We start from the raw sequence: 18,421 nt of genomic DNA on the forward strand, positions 1-18,421 counted from the left end.
GTACTGCCTCTTGTTCTTTTTTTGAGGTGATTTTTTCCATCTTGTCATTTTGTCCAGAGGAGACTAGATGAATGAGAGAACAAACCGCTAACAGTGTAACAATGACCCCAGAAAAAAATATACGCTAAACAAATCAGAAAAGACCTGAAACTGGGAAAAAGGGAGAGAAAGAAAAAAGAAAATAATAGGTAAAAGAAAAAGATCAAGAAAAAAAAGAATATGATCAAATATGATCAGGCTGGTGCATAGATCAGTGCCACACACTAGATTTTGGGTGTTTTTTGGTCTGTTAGAAGAAAGTGCCTCCCAAAATTTTAAAGAAAGAACAATATATGTACAAAAATAAGGGTAAATATGATGAAGCGATGGAATATGACTGTAAAGATGAAAATTATAAAAGATTTTATAAAAGGAATTGATAAGAAGCTGGTTGCAAAAAGAAAGAAGAGGATTAAAAAAAAAAAACAAAGGGAGAGGATGTGATCAGGCAGGAGACTAGAACAAAGCCATACACTAGAGATTTAGGGTATATTTTGGTCTTTTAGAAGGAACTGTATCCCAAAATTTTAAAGAGATAATAACTTTATATATATATATATATATACACCAAAAATAAGGTTAACTACTATGAAGAGATAGAATATGACTCTATAAATGAAAAATAAAAAAGATTTTTAAAAAAGGGATTGATAAGATGTTGGTTGAATAAGGGAAAAAGAAAAATTCAAAAAAAAAAAGAAAAAAAAGAAAATTAAAAAAATTAACTTTGAAAGACTAAAGAATCGGGGAAAAAAGCCATAAATTCTATGTGCTGTATTTCCATAGTGCTGGAGTTCTGCCATTCTCATTGATCAGTAAACTTGGTCTTGGCTGGCTGTTCTTGCTCATCTTCTGGGGGAGGGGCCCGTTGCTGTGGTTCTCAAATGTCTTTGCCGGAGGCGGAATTGCCTTTCTGGGCCCGGGGTAAGTAATCTGCTTGGGTTTGCTCTTGGGAGCTTTTGTTCCCTGCAAGCTTTCTGTACAGCTTTGGAGGATGAGAGTGAAAATGGCGGCCTCCCAATCTCCGCCATGGAGGAGGAGCTGAGAACTCGGGGCCCCACTCCTCAGTGAGCCCCCCAGAGAAAAGCAGTCAATCACTCCCATCTCCCTGGTCTCTGGCTGCACTCCATGCTCACCCGGCCTGTGACCAAGCGTTCCTATATCTGGCACCTGACCCCGTGTGGAGTCTCCAAATCCAGCAGATCCCTGTGGTGTGCTCCCGAGCTGCTCCTCCTGGGGGAGGAAGGGGAATCTCCCAGATCTGCCACTTGTTGGGTCCCTGCTGGAGGAGCAGTGGCCCGCCTGTGCCACGGATCATGGTTTATGGCAACCCCAAGCTGAGAGCCCACTCCTTGGCTCCGTCTCTGCAGCTGGCTTCCCCACTCCATGACACCTGGGAGCTCTGCCACAATCAGGAACCCCTGGTCTTTCTGTGACCCTGAGGGTCCTGAGATCACACTGTCCCAGCGAGAGTTCCACCCCCCACTTAGCCACTGGAGCGATGTCCCTCAGTGGAGCCTACTTCTAAAAGTTCCGATTTTGTGCTCCACGGCTCTATCACTTGCCAGTAGCAGAGGACGGAGGCCTCTCCCCCGCCATCTGTCTTCACGAATATCGCCTCGGATTCACTTCTCCGCATATCCTCCCTTCCAGAAAGTGGTCGCTTTTCTGTTCAGAGAGTTGCTGCTATTCTTTTCTTCGATCTCCTGTTGAGTTCGTAGGTGTTCAGAATAGTTTGATCCCTATCTAGCTGAATTCCTGCGACCAGATGAAATTTAGGTCTCCTACTCCTCTGCCATCTTGCTCCTCTCCCATTGACTATTTATTCTTTATTCTGTACCTTTTATTCCCCCCTAACTTATTCATTCCATAACTGGAAGCTGGTATCTCATTCAGCATTCACCCATTCACCCTCTAATTAGAGTGTTTTTATCTTTGTAATCCCCCAATTGATGCACTATAAGTAGTAGGCACTTAATAAATTTTGAAACAATTATATAAATATGTTAAAAATTACATTCCAAAGAAAAGCTATCAAAATTCCCTAATTTATAGGACGAATGAGGCATTTGTGTTGAGTTTCTAGATTACATTTGTGTTGAATCAGAAAGGATAAGAAATGAAGGTCTTTCAACAAACAGCACACATTTATGGGACACTCACTCTGTGGCAGGCATGGGATAGAAGGATGAAAGGCTGGTACAGAATGGGAGCACTGGGTTACATCAGGTTATAAGGGACACGATCAAACCTCCAACAGTGTGAATTTCTTTCTCCATTAATCGTTGATGAATTTCTTAACTTTTTATTCCATATATAGACAGAGCAAATAACAATGATGTTTTGATTGACTTTTCCAGCTTCCTCTACAGCAGTGGTCACCACAATGGACAATATAATATGAACCCAAGGGCAAACCACTGGATACAGGAAGAATTGCGTATCTGAACTTCTATTAATATTTTTATCTATTTTTATGTATGTTTTAAAATGCGCATCATGTATTAGCATAGTGATATATGTATGCAATATAAAGGAGGGAACTATACATATGTTAGAGGCAACTTTTTGTGTTTTACTGGTGGAATGTGTTATTAAAATCATTTTAAAACCATGCTTTGTAGTAGGCACCTATATATATATTAACTATAGAGCAAATTCTATAAACAGAGTTAAACCAAATATAAGCAAAAGAAATAGAAAACAACATAATGGAAGGCTTTAACCCTCAAATAAGATATGTCACTGGATTGCACTGCATTGTAATTTTATTACATTTGAGAAAAATTAAAACCGAGTCCAAGAAATAATTATCCAGATTTTTTCCCCCGATGCTTCAGAAAGTACGCTAATTGCAGGGAACAAAGTTTGAAGGGTGAACTATTTCTGAATGCCTTTCAGCCCATTGTTGGAAAATGCTAAAGGAAGCTGTACTGGCTTGATAGAATGAGTGTTACCACCAAGATCACCCTCAGGAGAAGCAGGGGTGCAGCTGCAGAACAGGCTAGAATGTGATTAGATCAACGTAGGACTGTGGTTCTTAACCTGGCTACACATTGGAATCACCTGGAAGACTTAACATTTTTTTAAAAAATGAAGCATGGTGCCCACCACAGAGATTCTCATTTGATTCTTCAGGGTTGATTGAGGTCTGGACATCCAGAGTGATCAAAACTTACCATGTGATTCAAATATGAGAGCAGGATTAAGAACCAGAAGGGTTGCGTGAACTGGTGGAGGGAATGTGGCATTAGGACATTGACATCTAGGTCAATTTCACAATTTATTAGTTATGTCATATTGGAAATCCCTTTGTTATCTCTGAGCTCCAACTTTCTCTTTTGGAAAATAAGAGTAACAGTACTGACTGCTCTCTCCATCTCCCAGGGGCTGGAGTGAGGACTATGTGGGTGCTACAGGTGGAAACCTCTTTTGCGTGGAAGCGTGTGCTGGTGGCAGGAAAGAGCCACGTGTAGAGGGCGTTACCCATTTCAGTTCTCATCTAATGTCAGTCTAACAAATGGAAGTGCTTTCAAGTCCTGTTCATTATTCAGAAATTTCTACATATCTGCATTGCCTTCAAGGTGATTTTCTTATTAATATTTGGGTGAAACTAGGCAGTTTTGTAAATCACCAAAAAGAATAATTTAGGTGCTCACAACTAATACTCATTCAGAAAATTGTACTGTTTCCACTCACATTCCCTAAATCCACTTAATGTCCTTACCATAGGATATTAATTTTGAAATAAAAATAACACCAGTTAGAATGGCCAAAATTAACAAGACAGGAAATAACAAGTGTTGGCGAGGATGTGGAGAAAGGGGAACGCTCTTACACTGTTGGTGGGAATGCAAGCTGGTGCAGCCACTCTGGAAAGCAGTATGGAGGTTCCTCAAAAAGTTGAAAATAGAGCTACCTTATGACCCAGCAATTGCACTACTAGGTATTTACTCCAAAGATACATAAGGGGCACATACACCCCAATGTTCATAGCAGCAATGTCCACAATAGCTAAACTGTGGAAGGAGCCGAGATGCCCTTCAACAGATGAATGGATAAAGACGTGGTTCATATATACAATGGAATATTTCTCAGCCATCAGAAAGGATGAATACCCACCATTTGCACTGACATGGATGGAACTGGAGGGGATTATGCAAAGTGAAATAAATCAAGCAGAGAAAGACAATTATCATATGGTTTCACTCATATGAGGAACATAAGGAATGGCACGGAGGACCATAGGGGAAAGGAGGGAAAACTGAATGGGAAGAAATCAGAGAGGGAGACGAACCACGAGACTATGGACTCCGGGAAACAAACTGAAGGTTTCAGAGGGGAGGGGAATGGGGGGGGGGATCAGGTAGCTGGGTGATGGGTATTAAGGAGCACATGCGTTGTGATGAGCATTGGGTGTTACATGCAATGAATCGTTGAACACTACATCAAAAACTAATGATGTATTATATGCTGGCTAAATGAACATAATAAAAAAATTAAAAAAGAGTCACTTGCACACAGCACATCCAGAGTATACGCCACTGAACACTAATTCTAGGTGCTTTATAGCATCATTTTAAGCAAAGGGCTGCATAATGAAGTATGTTTGAAGATTATAGTATTCAAATTAAATTAGTTCCCTGACTACAGAACTTCACTGACCCTTTAATATACTTAAGTTCACAGAGAATCTGTAAGAGAGGTGAGATACAGGTTGTAGAATTTCCCAAACTTAGGTGACCTTTTCATGTGACACAGTAATGAGATTAGTATTTTAAAACACACTTGGGAAACACTGATCTAAGGCACTGGTACCATGGTATAGAGGCCAAAACAGAAGACCAAAGATGGACATGTCGAAGATCACTTAGGTCGAATTAATTCTGGCTGGCCATCTGTGAGTCCACCGTCTCCCCACTTCACTTCAATGCCTTTCTTACCTTTCTCCTTGTCTACTCCTTCCCTTTAAGGAAACAAAAACACAGACTTATGCTCTAAAAAATGTCAAAGCTCTCTCACTGACAATTTTTTTCTTTCAATGTCAAGCAAAAGTTATGAAAAAAGTTATGAAAAAAAGAGACTAACTTTCAATCACAATGCGATGAAAGTTTCGACAATCAGCAGCTCACGTTATCCCTGTAGAAAAGACAGTCAGATGACCCTGGGTTCAAAGTTGCTGGTATTGTGTAGAAAAGAGATGAAGATGATCACATTTCTGTAATATATGTGGCCCTATGTATCATCTTGATAGGGCTTAATAAAAACCAGTGTGTAAAAATATATGAATGAATTTAAAACTTATCAGCACTGTTAACCTCTTGACCATCTGTCTCAAGAAATCAAGGCCAGAAGTTAATGTATTTAGTCTGAGATCACAACACTAAACTACTGGTACAATCCATAAAAATCCGTGTCATTGTCATTTGACAAAATAAAAAAACAAAATTCTAGTGAATGATAATAAGTGCCAAGCAGCAGGGGAATTAAAAAATATATTATTTTGATAAAGAGAACAAATACCATGCATCTAAGCACACCATGAAACATCAGAGAGGACTGATGATAAAGTCATTTTATTTGAAACGCTAAGTCTTAGGGCAAAGGTGATAGGCACGGTAATTTTTTCCTTATTATAGAATAAATATAAAGGCCAGATGCAACAATATTGCCTGTGGTTTTAAAAGAGGGGGAATAACATTCTAAGGAATCAAAAGTTTTGTTAAAAGGGTAATCTACTTAGAGACAATAAATGGATGTGCGGTAAAACTGACTGCAAGAGTGAGAGAAAATGTGTAAAACATCTTAAAAGGCTGAGAAGTGAAAAAGTAGTAAGACCTAAGTTTTCAAACAAATGTAGAAGAGGAATTAGTCTTCACCTGTCTGTCTCCAAGGGACAGAGCTGTGAATAAAGCAAGAAATGTATAGGGAAATGTATTTTGATATAATTTTAAGAAAAAACAAATCTAATGATGGCTAGTATCTAAGGGGTAGCTTCTAGGAGGCATTAAATTCTCCATCCTTAGTGTGTTCTAGCAGAGTGAGGGACTACTTCACGTCGCTTTTCTGTGGATTCTGATGTACCAATGAGTTGGAATAAGATAACATCTAAGATGGATACTTTTCAATTCTGTGTTATAATAAGTACTTAGGGGGGAAAAAGGACCCAGCACATATGGTATGAGGAAATTAACAGAGTTTCATTTTAGACCAGTTTGCTTACAGAACTATGAATGAATAACATATGGGGAACTTTTCCTAAGGAGTGAGAGGAGGGAGTGGTGCAAATTGCTTTAGAAAGAAGAATAGCTATTTGGAGAAAAATATACAGTGTGGTACAGCTGGTAAATCACAGAATCTAAATTATTTGTACTTCCTTTGGGGGAGGAGAGTGGAAGAGGAGAAAGATAAAGATGATGTGAATGTAGGGTAATAAAGAGAAAAGGAGGTGGAAAGGAATGACAGAAGGAGAGCATTAATAAATATTGTTGGGCTGAAGCAAGATAATTGGTCCTTTGGGGTGGCTTCCGTGATTTTTTTTATTCTTTTCCTCAGCATTATTTTTCATTCAGAATATTATAAAATGAATCATTTTCTTTCATTTCTAGATTCAGTTTGGCAGTTGCCTTGGAAGTACTAATTATGTTTTCCTTACGTAAGAGAGGAGAGACCTATTATTGTTGAAGGTTCTTTTTTTTTTTTTAAATAGGCTTTAAAACTCAAAATAGTTAAAGATTATGTCTCAGCTATTTTTGAAATCATTACATGTACAACGAATATCAAGAAAATGGTAACGGAAAAATAGCATGGTGCCTGGAAAATCCTTTGACGGAATTATATAGACTTTGAGGTTTTTAATTTTTTTTAAGAATTTTAAAATAAAGGTAGAAATTTAAACAGAACTTCAAGCAATCAGCAACACAACATCTAGCTTGATATTACAATAGCAGCAGTTAAAGAAATGCCAAAAGAGTTGTCTACAACCAAACTCTTACAGAACAATGAGTCAAAGGTCAAATGTGTTATTACGACAGCCATTAATTTAGAATGAAAATGTCCTCTTCAGTTTTTTCAAATTTAATGCTACACAAAAGATGGATATCATGGTGTATTTTATTCCTAACAATAAAGTTTGTATTCTTGAGAGAAGTTGTTAGGTCTTATACCTCAATAATACTTTCCTGGTTCAGAAGACACAACATCATAAAAAAAACAATTTTTATACGAAAGCCAAAAAACCCCAAAAACCAAAAACAAACCACAAAACACAAAAACTAGCTAAAAAAAAAAAAATGCAGAATGTCTCAAGAATGAAAATTGTAGTTCTCCTACACGGTATAGGGCCTATTGCTAACAATACCATATTGCATACTGAAAATTGCCAAGAGAGTAGATCTTATGTTAATTGTTCTCACCACACACAAGCACAAAATAATAATAATAGGGGTGAGAGGAAACTTTGGGAAGTGATGAATATATTTATCACCTTGATAATGGTGATGGTTTCTTGGGTATATACTTAATACCCAAACCCATGGAGCTATATACATTAAATATGTAAAGCTCTTTATATGTCAACCATACTACAATAAGATGGTTAAAAGAGAGAAAGAAAGAAAAAGAAAGAAAGAAAAGAAAAAAAAGAAAAGAAAAGAAAGAAAATGACTTAAGGTGGTAAAGAAGCCCCAACTCTTCATTGCTACTTTGACTGAAGTCATTAATGCCATATTTTTTGCCATCCAGTTTGATCATACATTTTCTCCTGACAGAGTTCCTTTCTGAGTAGTGGTTATTGCCTGGGACATGGTAGGTGTTCATCATATTACTTGTTAAGTAAAGGAATGAATGAATGAATGAATGATAACTAAATAAAATGAAGTAAGGAATTGACTGACAAATTCTAGGAAACAAATGAAAGATCGTGCTTGGTGCTTATAAGCCTGAGTGCCTGGATTTGAAATCCAGTTCTGTACATTGTTAACTATAGCACTATGGTCAAGTTTATTAACTTGTTTATTAACAAGTTTATTAACCTCTCTATACCTCAGTTCCTTTTTGCTTATATAAAACAGGTTGTTGTGAGGAATAAATTCATTACAAAAAAGCACTTTTAGAAGTACATGGAACATAGCAAATGCCAAATAAATATTAGTTATCAAGATTATTATAAAGGTTTATTCAGATAATTCAATACCAAGGTCATTGACAGCTATGAAATTAGACCAATGGGACTAAGGACAAGCTGTCTAAAGCCCAGTGAAGTGGGCACAATGTACTCTGAGGTTCAACCTCTGAAGCTTGCACATGTCACAGAAATTACTATCCTGTTGAGAATATAAATTGATCTTTTCCAAACACTTCTCACTCGTGTTGGAGATAATGGCTCCTTGCAGACATTAGAGGCCATGTTTTACAAGGGCAGACATGTGATTAGATATGAATATACTTCTCTTGGGAGCTCTCTTCTATTAATTTTCAGTATTTGATTATTATCCTGTAGGCTTGGTATAAAACAGTAAATAGAGATAAAGTAGTTTTATTAAGTGCAATCCCAAATTTGTACTGCTTATGTGCTGCCTTAATTTTGCTTTAGTTTATCCTAGAACTCCATGGCTTGGGAAGGTCAGCTATGTTCTGGTGTTAGTCATTGCTCAGGGTTCCTGAAGCATGTAGGCAGCTGGTAAATAAAAGAGCTGTAACCCTGTCTGATGGGGGTGGAGGAAGGGATCCATTTACACATGTGACAGAACTCAGGTTATGAATTCTGGGAAATCAGGGACTGTTTACACTATCTACACTGGTTGAACAAGGGACCACAGGGAGACATAGAAATGTACACATCAATAAACCAGACAGTGAAGTTCCCTTGCTTATGCAAAGCCCACCTCCCTGGCAGTAGGAATGTAACACTCTCTCAGGCTGGGCTAATAGGTTATATTGGAAAAATAACAATCTGTTTCTTGTTGTATCTGTGAAAACTAGTGAAAATTCAGATTTGTCTTTAAAATGTCAACAAAGCAGATACAATTGTACATGTACTTTTGAAATCTCCCACCACAAAATCTGCTCTCCCTTCTTTTCCATTTCTGCCAGTGATCACTGTTATGAACTGAATGTGGCCATTCCCTCAAATTCATGGCTGACGTTCTAACCCCCAATATGACTATATTTGCAGACAGTCTTTTTTTTTTTTTTAAGATTTTATTTATTTATTTGACAGAGAGAGACATGGTGAGACAGGGGACACAAGCAGGAGGAGTGGGAGAGGGAGAAGCAGGCTTCCTGCCAAGCAGGGAGCCCGATGCAGGGCTCGATCCCAGGACCCTGGGACCATGACCCGAGGTGAAGGCAGACGCTTAACAACTGAGCCACCCACGTGCCCCTTGCAGACAGAGTCTTTAGGAGGTAATTAGAATTATTAATTAAATGAGTTAAGGGTGAAGCCCTAATCTGATAGGACTGGTGGCCTCATAGGAAGAGAAAGAGATCTCTGTCTCAGCCCAAGCACAGGGGAAAGGCCATGTGAGGACACAAGAAGAAGATGGTTGCGAGCCAGGAAAAGAGATCTCACCAGGAACTGAATGGGCCAGAACCTTGACCTTGAAATTCCCAGCTTCCAGAATTCTGAGAAAATAATTTTTTTGTTGTGTAAACCACCTAGTCTATGGTATTTTGTTATGACAGCCTGAACTATGACAGTCATACACTGGGAAACAAGAGCTTTATAAATACAAATGTAGTTTTGCATGAATCATACTTACCATTAGCAGTCTGTCTCCTACTTGCAACCTTCCATCTTTTTGTGCAGCTCCTCCATCTATAATTTTAGTTACATAAATGCTGTTGTCTCCAGGAATGTGCTGGTTCCCCACACCTCCTGCAATACTGAAGCCCAAACCTATGGGAAAGAAAAAGAAAAGTTTTTTTTTTTTTTTTTTAAGAAAATGCTATTAGCCATATTTAAACAGTCTAAAAAAATTAATCCTTGATTTATTACAATGGTAATAAATAACAGTAAGGATTCTACTTCAATCGCTTTTGTTCTTTAAATATTTGAAGATTTGTTGATTAATGCTAATGAGGCAAAGCTCTTGAAGTCAAACCCATGTGGTCATTAGTTTTGTTCTATTTCAAGACTGTACACCTAACTGTTGCTCCCTAGCTAATTAGCAGATAATGGGTGACTGGCCAGAATAGGGATCAGGCAAAAGGATGTGGAAGAATCCTCGGTGAGGCAGACAAAACACAAGTACTGTCCTGCTCATGTGGAGTTGGTGAGCTCATCTTTGTTGTTGTTCTAGCACAGAGAAGTATTGCCAATCATCTGGGTAGAGACCTAGACACTTCTGATATTTCAGGATTAAAAGTACAGCTGTTAGAAAATTCCAGAAATTCTGAGACAAGAGCCACGAGGAAGATACATGAGATATTTATGTAATAATTTCAGAGAGAAGATAAGACAAAAAGAAGCTAGACGCTTGTCCTTCTTGTTTTCTTCTCTGGCCACCTTGTCATATTTTCATACTTCTTGGCACTTATTAACCACTAGTGAGGCTAGTAATACGCAAGAAATGAATCATCCCTGTACACAGTCTAAAGACACAAGAAATAGATTCTATATTTTACCTTTATTATTTTTAATAACAAGTCATGGAATATCAAATCATTTTAAACATGGCAATTTTCTATTTTGAGAGATAAATTTATACTGTACTATAGCTTACAAAACTTTTATTTATATTAAACTATGGAATGGTAAGAATAATTAAAAACCATATGGGGCCACTTTCAAAGAATGAGTGATAGACTCTTTAAAGTGTAAAAAATAAAAAAAAATCTTTCCAGAATATGATTGAATACACATTCAATATAATACTTGTAGGCTATATATTCATTGCATTTCAAAATTATAATTACCATGCAAATTACTCAGAAAGATAAATATAAATCAAAGAATTTGTACTAAAGGCATAGGAAATTTCTATGACTTACTTGGCTTAAGAAATTTTTTTTTAAACAAACCATCCACTAAGTTACGTAGTTTTTTTTTTTAAACCACACACCTGTTTTATGATAAAATCATTAAAATTTTTGGCATTTTATATGACAACAATGAAAAACACTTAAAAAAGCTCTACTTCACTATGCTTTTATTGATTAAATATTGAATAGGGCTCTTAATGGCATAAGTGATTAGATAATGGAAAAATAATGGCATAGTAAATTATAAAGTTACACCTCTGAAATTACATTTGAAATAATTTTTTGTTAAATTAACTATAATAGTTAAAATAAATGGAAAATGGATTTAAATTGATAGGGCAATTAATTGTTATTTAATATCCTACTAAAGCGGATAATTATTCTTTATTGATACTTTGACATCCCATAGATTTATAAATGTATTTGTTTGCCTCAGATATAAAGAATTTGTTTATTGAGCAAAAGGTGACTAAGAGTAAATAAATGCTCCCAATTGGCTTTTCCTTTGAAATTTATAATGCGTGTCAGCTCATGTTTTTCAAAACTGTTATTTTACATGTATATATGATTCTAGGGGAATTAAAAATATACATTTACAAAAGTTTCATACCCACATGCTAGGATCAATCTACTGCATTTATAATAGTATAGAAGTCATTCCAAACTGTGGAAAGAAAAGGTTAAAACAAATCCAGGGACTCTGATTTACATGCACTGTAATAATAGTAAATGCCATAGACTCACTGAGTTACAGAAGAGCTAAGGAAACAAATTACCACTGTAAATAAGGTTAAGTCCAACAAAGGGAATAACTATGTAGTTGACATTTGAAGTTGAAGATTGTACCAAGACATTGAAATCACTATACTGTAGACATAAATATATCGCTAAAAAGGAAATAATTTTTTTCCCCTGAGATTAGGTTTAAATACTTCTTTTTAACTAGTGACTCTGCTCAAGGTGAAACAAGCTGTTTTTAGTAAGAACCCTCTGAGGTTACAGAATTGAAAATTGTCCCTGATTTCGCTTACTTTGAAGGAACATGGATACACTGAAAAATAATCAGCATTTGATCAACACTCAGCCATATTGCAGATGTTTGACATAAGTAAATATGTAGCTTATGTCTACAGCCAGAACACAAATTTATTTACAGGTGGAAGTATCCATCTGTGTTGTAAGACTAAATCTGTCCTCATTCATTCATTCACCAATTCACTCATGTATCCATCTATTCAACAAACATCTCTTGAGTACCTACTATGAATCGTATAAGCAGTTGCTGTCAACTGTGGTCAATATAATGTAAAAGAAGGGATTGGCCAACACTAAGAAATATGAGTGAGTGTGGCTGAACCTGGCTGATGCAATGTTCTAAGCCCAGACAGTGCCATTGATTTTTGGAGGACTACTCAATGAAGACAAATGTGGGCCAGGACCATGGCGCAATCCAAAATTATCAGTTTGGAGGCACTGGGGATTCCTTGCATATACTTTGTTAAAGCAGGGGCAGGCTGCCTACATTATAGGACCACTCTATCCCCTTATTAGGTAATATTCCCTTCTTCATTCCATTAGAGACACAATTGCAGTCTTGATACTTCTAGAACACAGTGGACATACTCCCACCTTAGGCATTTGATCTACCTGTTTCCTCTACCTGGAATATACGTCCTTCAGGTTTTTGTTCAAATCTTAATTTCTCTAAGAGCCTGAATCTGACTTCCTATTTAATACTGTCTTCTAACCATACACCCCACTTCCTTATCCTGATCTACTTTTCATTTTACCTTAGCACTTATCACCTTGTAACACATAAGTCACCCATGTATTTTATTTTTTTTTTATTGTCTGTCTTCTTGAAGAAAATATGAAGTCCACGACACCAGGGATTTCTGTCATTTTATGCTGTGCAATAGAATAAGGCCAGTTATATAGTGACCTCCTAATTATTAAAAGGACAAATGAACAATGAATGAACAAATGAATATAAAAGGATGAAGAAAGTCACAGATCTCTGAGAAAGCCTCTTCTTAAAGAGGAAGCTTGCAGCTTTAATGAATGAGGGACAGCTGAAAAAGTGAGCACTGTTAGTTGGAGGGGCTAACTGGATGAGGTTATTACTTGCCTCAGGTCAACTCTGATCTCTGTCCTCAGTCTGCACAGAGTTTATGCCAACCACTGGGCAGGCAATGGGCAACAGCAGACACAGCTTCACACCGATTCTTCCATCTACTAACTGTGTCAAATGGAGCCGTAATTGTCTCATCTGTGATAAGGGAGTAAGTATATCCATGTTCTATAGGAATTAGCACATACCAGATGCTGGATAAAGAAAAATTCTCGGAGTGCCTGGGTGGCTCAGTTGTTGAGCGTCTGCCTTCGGCTCGGGTCGTGATCCCAGGGTCCTGGGATCGAGCCCCGCATCGGGCTCCCTGCTCGGTGGGAAGCCTGCTTCTCCCTCTCCCACTCCCCCTGCTTGTGTTCCCTCTCTCGCTGTCTCTCTCTGTCAAATAAATAAATAAAATCTTTAAAAAAAAAAAAAAAAAGAAAAATTCTCTGCTCTCAACAAGGTCTCAAGCTGTCTTGAGAAACCGATACCTAAACACCTTGACATGATTTAACCGGCTAGAATGAGTTCTGTAATGGTACTAGTGTTATGTGAGCCCAGAGGGGAGCGTGACTTACTCAGTGGGGAAGAAGAATCAACAAAAGGTTTAGCATTTGGGCTGAGTCTTGAAGGTTAAGCTAGACTGGATAACAGAGAACGCACCTTTCAAACCAACACATCCTCTGGATTCCAGGTGACTTAATGACTGAAGAGTCAGCTGCCCTGACTTACATTACACAATGCTCATAAAATCCCAGTTTTATCGGGCTGGAAATTCAGACAGAAATGCCTGGCAAACACTCAAAACATGTACTTATGATAAGCTAGAATGGTCCCTAATACGATAAATACAATGAGTATGATGATTTAAAAGAAGCCTTACAAATAGCAAAAACACTTTTATGGAAGTGATCAATTTAGAAAAATGATCATCATTTTGAAAAGAAGTGTCTATGCATAAGAAATGGTCCCATCAGGCTCTCCGCCCCCTCCCCCCAAACTCAGCTCATGTGGGAGTCTGTTTATCCCTCTCCCTCTGCCCCTCCTCCCCTCGTGCTGTCTTGCCTCACCCACTCTCTTGCTCTCTCTCAAATAAATAAAATCTTAAAAAAAAAAAAAAGAAAAAGAAAAAAATGGCCCTGGGCGGGGGTGGGGGTGGGGGGAGGAAGAAATGGCTCTGGACCATCAGGTGACAGCAGACTAATCAATTATAAAACTGAAAAGAGTTGGTGGGTCCCAGCAAAAACACGGACCCTAACACTATCTACTGTGGAATGTTTGGCTATTAAGAATAGTCCTAAACATGTCTATGCATGTACCAGTAATAAACAAAGCTGACACAGAAAAATATAAATACTAAAATCACAAAGAGAAGTAAAATCAGCAGATATTTCTGTATCCTAGTAAAGAAAAAAAAACAGGGGCGCCTGGGTGGCTCAGTCGTTAAGCGCCTGCCTTCGGCTCAGGTCATGATCCCAGGGTCCTGGGATCGAGCCCCGCATCAGGCTCCCTGCTTGGCCGGGAGCCTGCTTCTCCGTCTCCCACTCCCACACTGTTCCCTCTCTAGCTGTCTCTCTCTCTCTCTGTCAAATAAATAAAATAAAAAATCTTAAAAAAAAAAAAAGAAAAAAAACAGGTGAAATTTAAACACCTAATTCCTGAAGCAATTAACAACTGCTGTGTTGACAAACATGTGATGTGCAAACAGAATTTCAGGATTACATCCATTGCATAAAGCTGGGTTCCTCTTTCTATATTTCTTGCATATCCCCAAATTGAAATTTCTCAGGTTGAGACAGGACATGCAGGCATAGGGAAAGGAATGTCTGAACCTTGTTAAAACTTTAACTTAAACTTTTCCCACACAAAACCTTTTCTTCATCCTATAAAATAGAACAGGAGGAGGAACAGATCACAGTTCACCCTTTTCGCTTGTTGTCTGCTTACACTGAGGAGCAGGTGTTACTGAGAGGTGGGGAACTGAAAGCAAAAATCCTGGCAGCATAGATTGATATTGTGCTTGAGAAGCTCAGAATAAAAACTCAAATGCTTAAAAGAGTCGTATGATTACAATGTTCCCAAATATTCTTTGTGGGTATAAAGAACGAAGCCCCATGATGTCTTATAACCATTCAATAACTTGGTTCAATTTCATTTTGTGTGACTTTACTAGAACACTCTTGGGGTCTCTCCAAACAATTCACTATTATTAAGCAGGCCGCTTCTGTCAGTGGATCTAGGATCTGCTAGGTAAGGTGTTTACTACTTTACAGAAAACACTAGTGGCATTCTGTACATTCTGACTACATGTTTTTATTAAAGGAACCAGAATCCATCCTACCCCCTGGCTGGCCCTGTTTTAGAAAACACTCACCCATGCGGGCAATTTAACTTCAGGTACATGCATTTTGGTTAAAAAACACACACACACACACACACAAAACTTTACCTGTGAGTCTGGCCCATACAGATAGCTGTTTGACATCTCTTCCCCTCCAGAGAGAAAACTTTGCTTAAAAAACACCAGAAATGCACCTTTCATTTTAATTTGGAAGACTAATTAATCTCACGGGGCACTGTTGGTATGGTTAATTAAAAGCCAAAGCTTTATTTACTTACTCTCTGGATTCTCCCTGGGTCCAAAAGACAAAGTTTGGGGTTGAAAGAAGCGGTTCTTTTTTAAAATTCCCATGGCACTGGGGGGTGCCTGGGTGGCTCAGTCAGTCAGGTATCCGACTCTTGTTCCGGCTCAGGTCATATCTCAGGGTCATGAGTTTTAGCCCTGTGGCAGGCTCTGCTCAGCATGGAGTCTGCCTGAGATTATCCCTCTCCCTCTCTCCCCTCCCCCCACTCAGGCGCACATGCGTGCTCTCCAAATAAATAAATAAAATCTTAAAAAAAAAAAATTCCCACAGCACTAGCTCAGCATGCTCAATCCTGCTTAAAAAATCTCTCACAGGGGCGCCTGGGTGATGCAGTCGTTTGAGTGACTGACTCGGTTTCCGCTCTTATCCTGGTCTGGGTGTGGTGGGTGGGATCGAGCCCCGAGTTTGGCTCTGTGCTCCACACAGAGCCTGCTTGGGACTCTCTCTCAGCTCCTCCTCCTGCTCTCTCTCTCAAATAAATAAATAAATCTTTAAGAAAAGAAAGAAAAAAAGAATGTCCCACAGATCACCCAATTAACACAGTCAATGTTCCAAACTTTTTCTCAGTGTACCTCATAATACCCACTCATTCTTTTAACACATCACTTTAATGACTATTTTATTGTGAAAAGCCCCATTTCTTAGAGCTTTCCTTGTTCATTTTTTTCTAAACCTAAACTTTCCCTTCAACTATAGAACTTTCTCATTATTCCTTTTCTTCCCCCTCTACAATACTCAACCGCTTACCTTCAATGCTTTTCTTCACTGGCTTTGACCGTGCCTTTGTCCTATCCTGAAAATTTCTTCTCTTGAACTTGCCCCAGCCTTCTCTCTGTTAAGAGCTGAAGCTTTTAAAGTTACCTATGGTTAATGTTAACCTTAAAAATAAAACTGCCAGTTTTTTTATCAGCAAAAAATGAGCTTATTTGGCAAAGGAAGAAAACTGCAATTTGGAACAAGCAAGCTATAGTAAAATTATAGGCAATACTGGACAGCAAAGGAGAGAATCACTCTTTTTTTAACTTTTTTTTATTATGTTGTATTAATCACCATACATTACATCATTAGTTTTTGATGTAGTATTCCATGATTCATTGTTTGCATATAACACCCAGTGCTCCATGCAGAACGTGCCCTCTTTAATACCCATCACCAGGCTAACCCATCATCCCACCCCCCTCCCCTCTAGAACCCTCAGTTTGTTTCTCAGAGTCCATAGTCTCTCATGGTTCGTCTCCCCCTCTGACTCCCCCCCTTCATTCTTCCCTTCCTGCTACCTTCTTCTTCTTCTTCTTTTTTTTTTTTTTTTACATATAATGTATTATTTTTTTCAGAGAAGCACTCTTTTATGGAGGAAATGAGAAAGTTGGAAGGGCTGTTATAAACAAAAATCTACTGCAGTATACTGGGAGTATAGTGGCTTTTCATTGGCTGAGTTGAGTCTCTCATTGGCTGGGCTGTTGCCAGGGGGAAGAGGAAAACCTTTATTTGTTCTGCTGGAGTGGTAAAGTAGTAGCTAAAGTCCTAAGGACTTGCAAGTTATGTCTTTCCTATTGGGTCTGCAATTGACCATAAGTGACAGGGCATGAGAGCTCCCCCTTCTGTCCTCCCGACTCCAAGCATACTCCATAGTGGTTTTCCTTTATTAAATTTCACATTACTAACTCTGTTTTCTCATCACATTCACCTTTCTCAATCTACCCATCTTGCTCCATATACCACAAGTGACTCACATGGCATCTGCTAAGTTGAATTATGTCCCATCAAAACATTTGCTAAGCTCTTAAGCCCTGGTGCCTTTGAATGTGACTTTATTTGGAAACAGGGTCTTTGCAGATTTAATCAATTTAAGATAAGGTTATACTGAATATACCTTTTTAGTAAGAAGAGAAAATTTAGATACAGAAACACAGGTATGCAGGGAATAGTGCAGGTGACAATAAAGGCAGAGGTTGTGGTGATGCATCTAGAAAGCAAAAAATGCCAAGGATTGTCAGCAACCACCAAAATTCAAAAGAGAGAAATGGAACAAACTCTCAGAATTCTCCAAAAGGAACAAATCTTGCAGACACCTTGATCTCAGACTTCCAGGCTCCAGAACTTTAAGAGAATAAATTTCTGTTGTTTCAAGCCACCCAGTTTGTGGTCATTTGTTATAGCAGCTACAGTAAACTAATACAGCATCCAATCTTTATGGTCCGAGTGGTTGCCTGCAATATCCAACTCTCTTTCTTTCTAATGGAAATCGTATGTATGTATGTATGTATGTATTTATGTCATCCTCTTCTACAATGAAGATGAATAAGGTAACTATGAACCAGTTCCAGCAGGCAAAGAACCCAGCCAGTTATCCAGAATTTTCCTCCAAAAGGCCTGCAAAATTCTGATGGGCCTTTGCTCTTTCTGCATTACATAGAACATTACTTATTGCTTTTTCATTCCTACACTCACATTAGACTGCTCTGTTTCTTCTCTATTTCTCTTGCTACTTCTCTTGTTTTATTTATCTTCATTTAATTGCTCTAAAACAGTGATTCTTTTTTTTTTTACTTTTCAGCAAATGTTTTATTCTTTTTATTTTATTTTTTTATTATGTTAATCACCATACATTACATCATTAGTTTTTGATGTAGTGTTCCATAAT

The 18,421-nt window shown here is 38.0% G+C and overlaps 1 protein-coding gene across 3 annotated transcripts in view; it reads right to left on the reverse strand.

Annotated features, from left to right (window-relative positions):
- Positions 1-18,421, reverse strand: part of DLG2 (discs large MAGUK scaffold protein 2) — a 719,122-nt gene that overhangs the window by 454,591 nt on the left and 246,110 nt on the right. For all 3 annotated transcript variants that reach the window (XM_081798954.1, XM_081798952.1, XM_081798953.1), the window contains exon 6: positions 9,801-9,937. In XM_081798954.1, coding sequence (XP_081655080.1) covers positions 9,801-9,937 — 137 coding nt within the window. The remainder of the gene's footprint in view (positions 1-9,800; positions 9,938-18,421) is intronic.

Source organism: Leptonychotes weddellii, chromosome 11 (genome assembly GCF_054177405.1).
Source record: "Leptonychotes weddellii isolate Sample4059 chromosome 11, ASM5417740v2, whole genome shotgun sequence".
NCBI classification, from domain to species: Eukaryota; Metazoa; Chordata; class Mammalia; order Carnivora; family Phocidae; genus Leptonychotes; species Leptonychotes weddellii.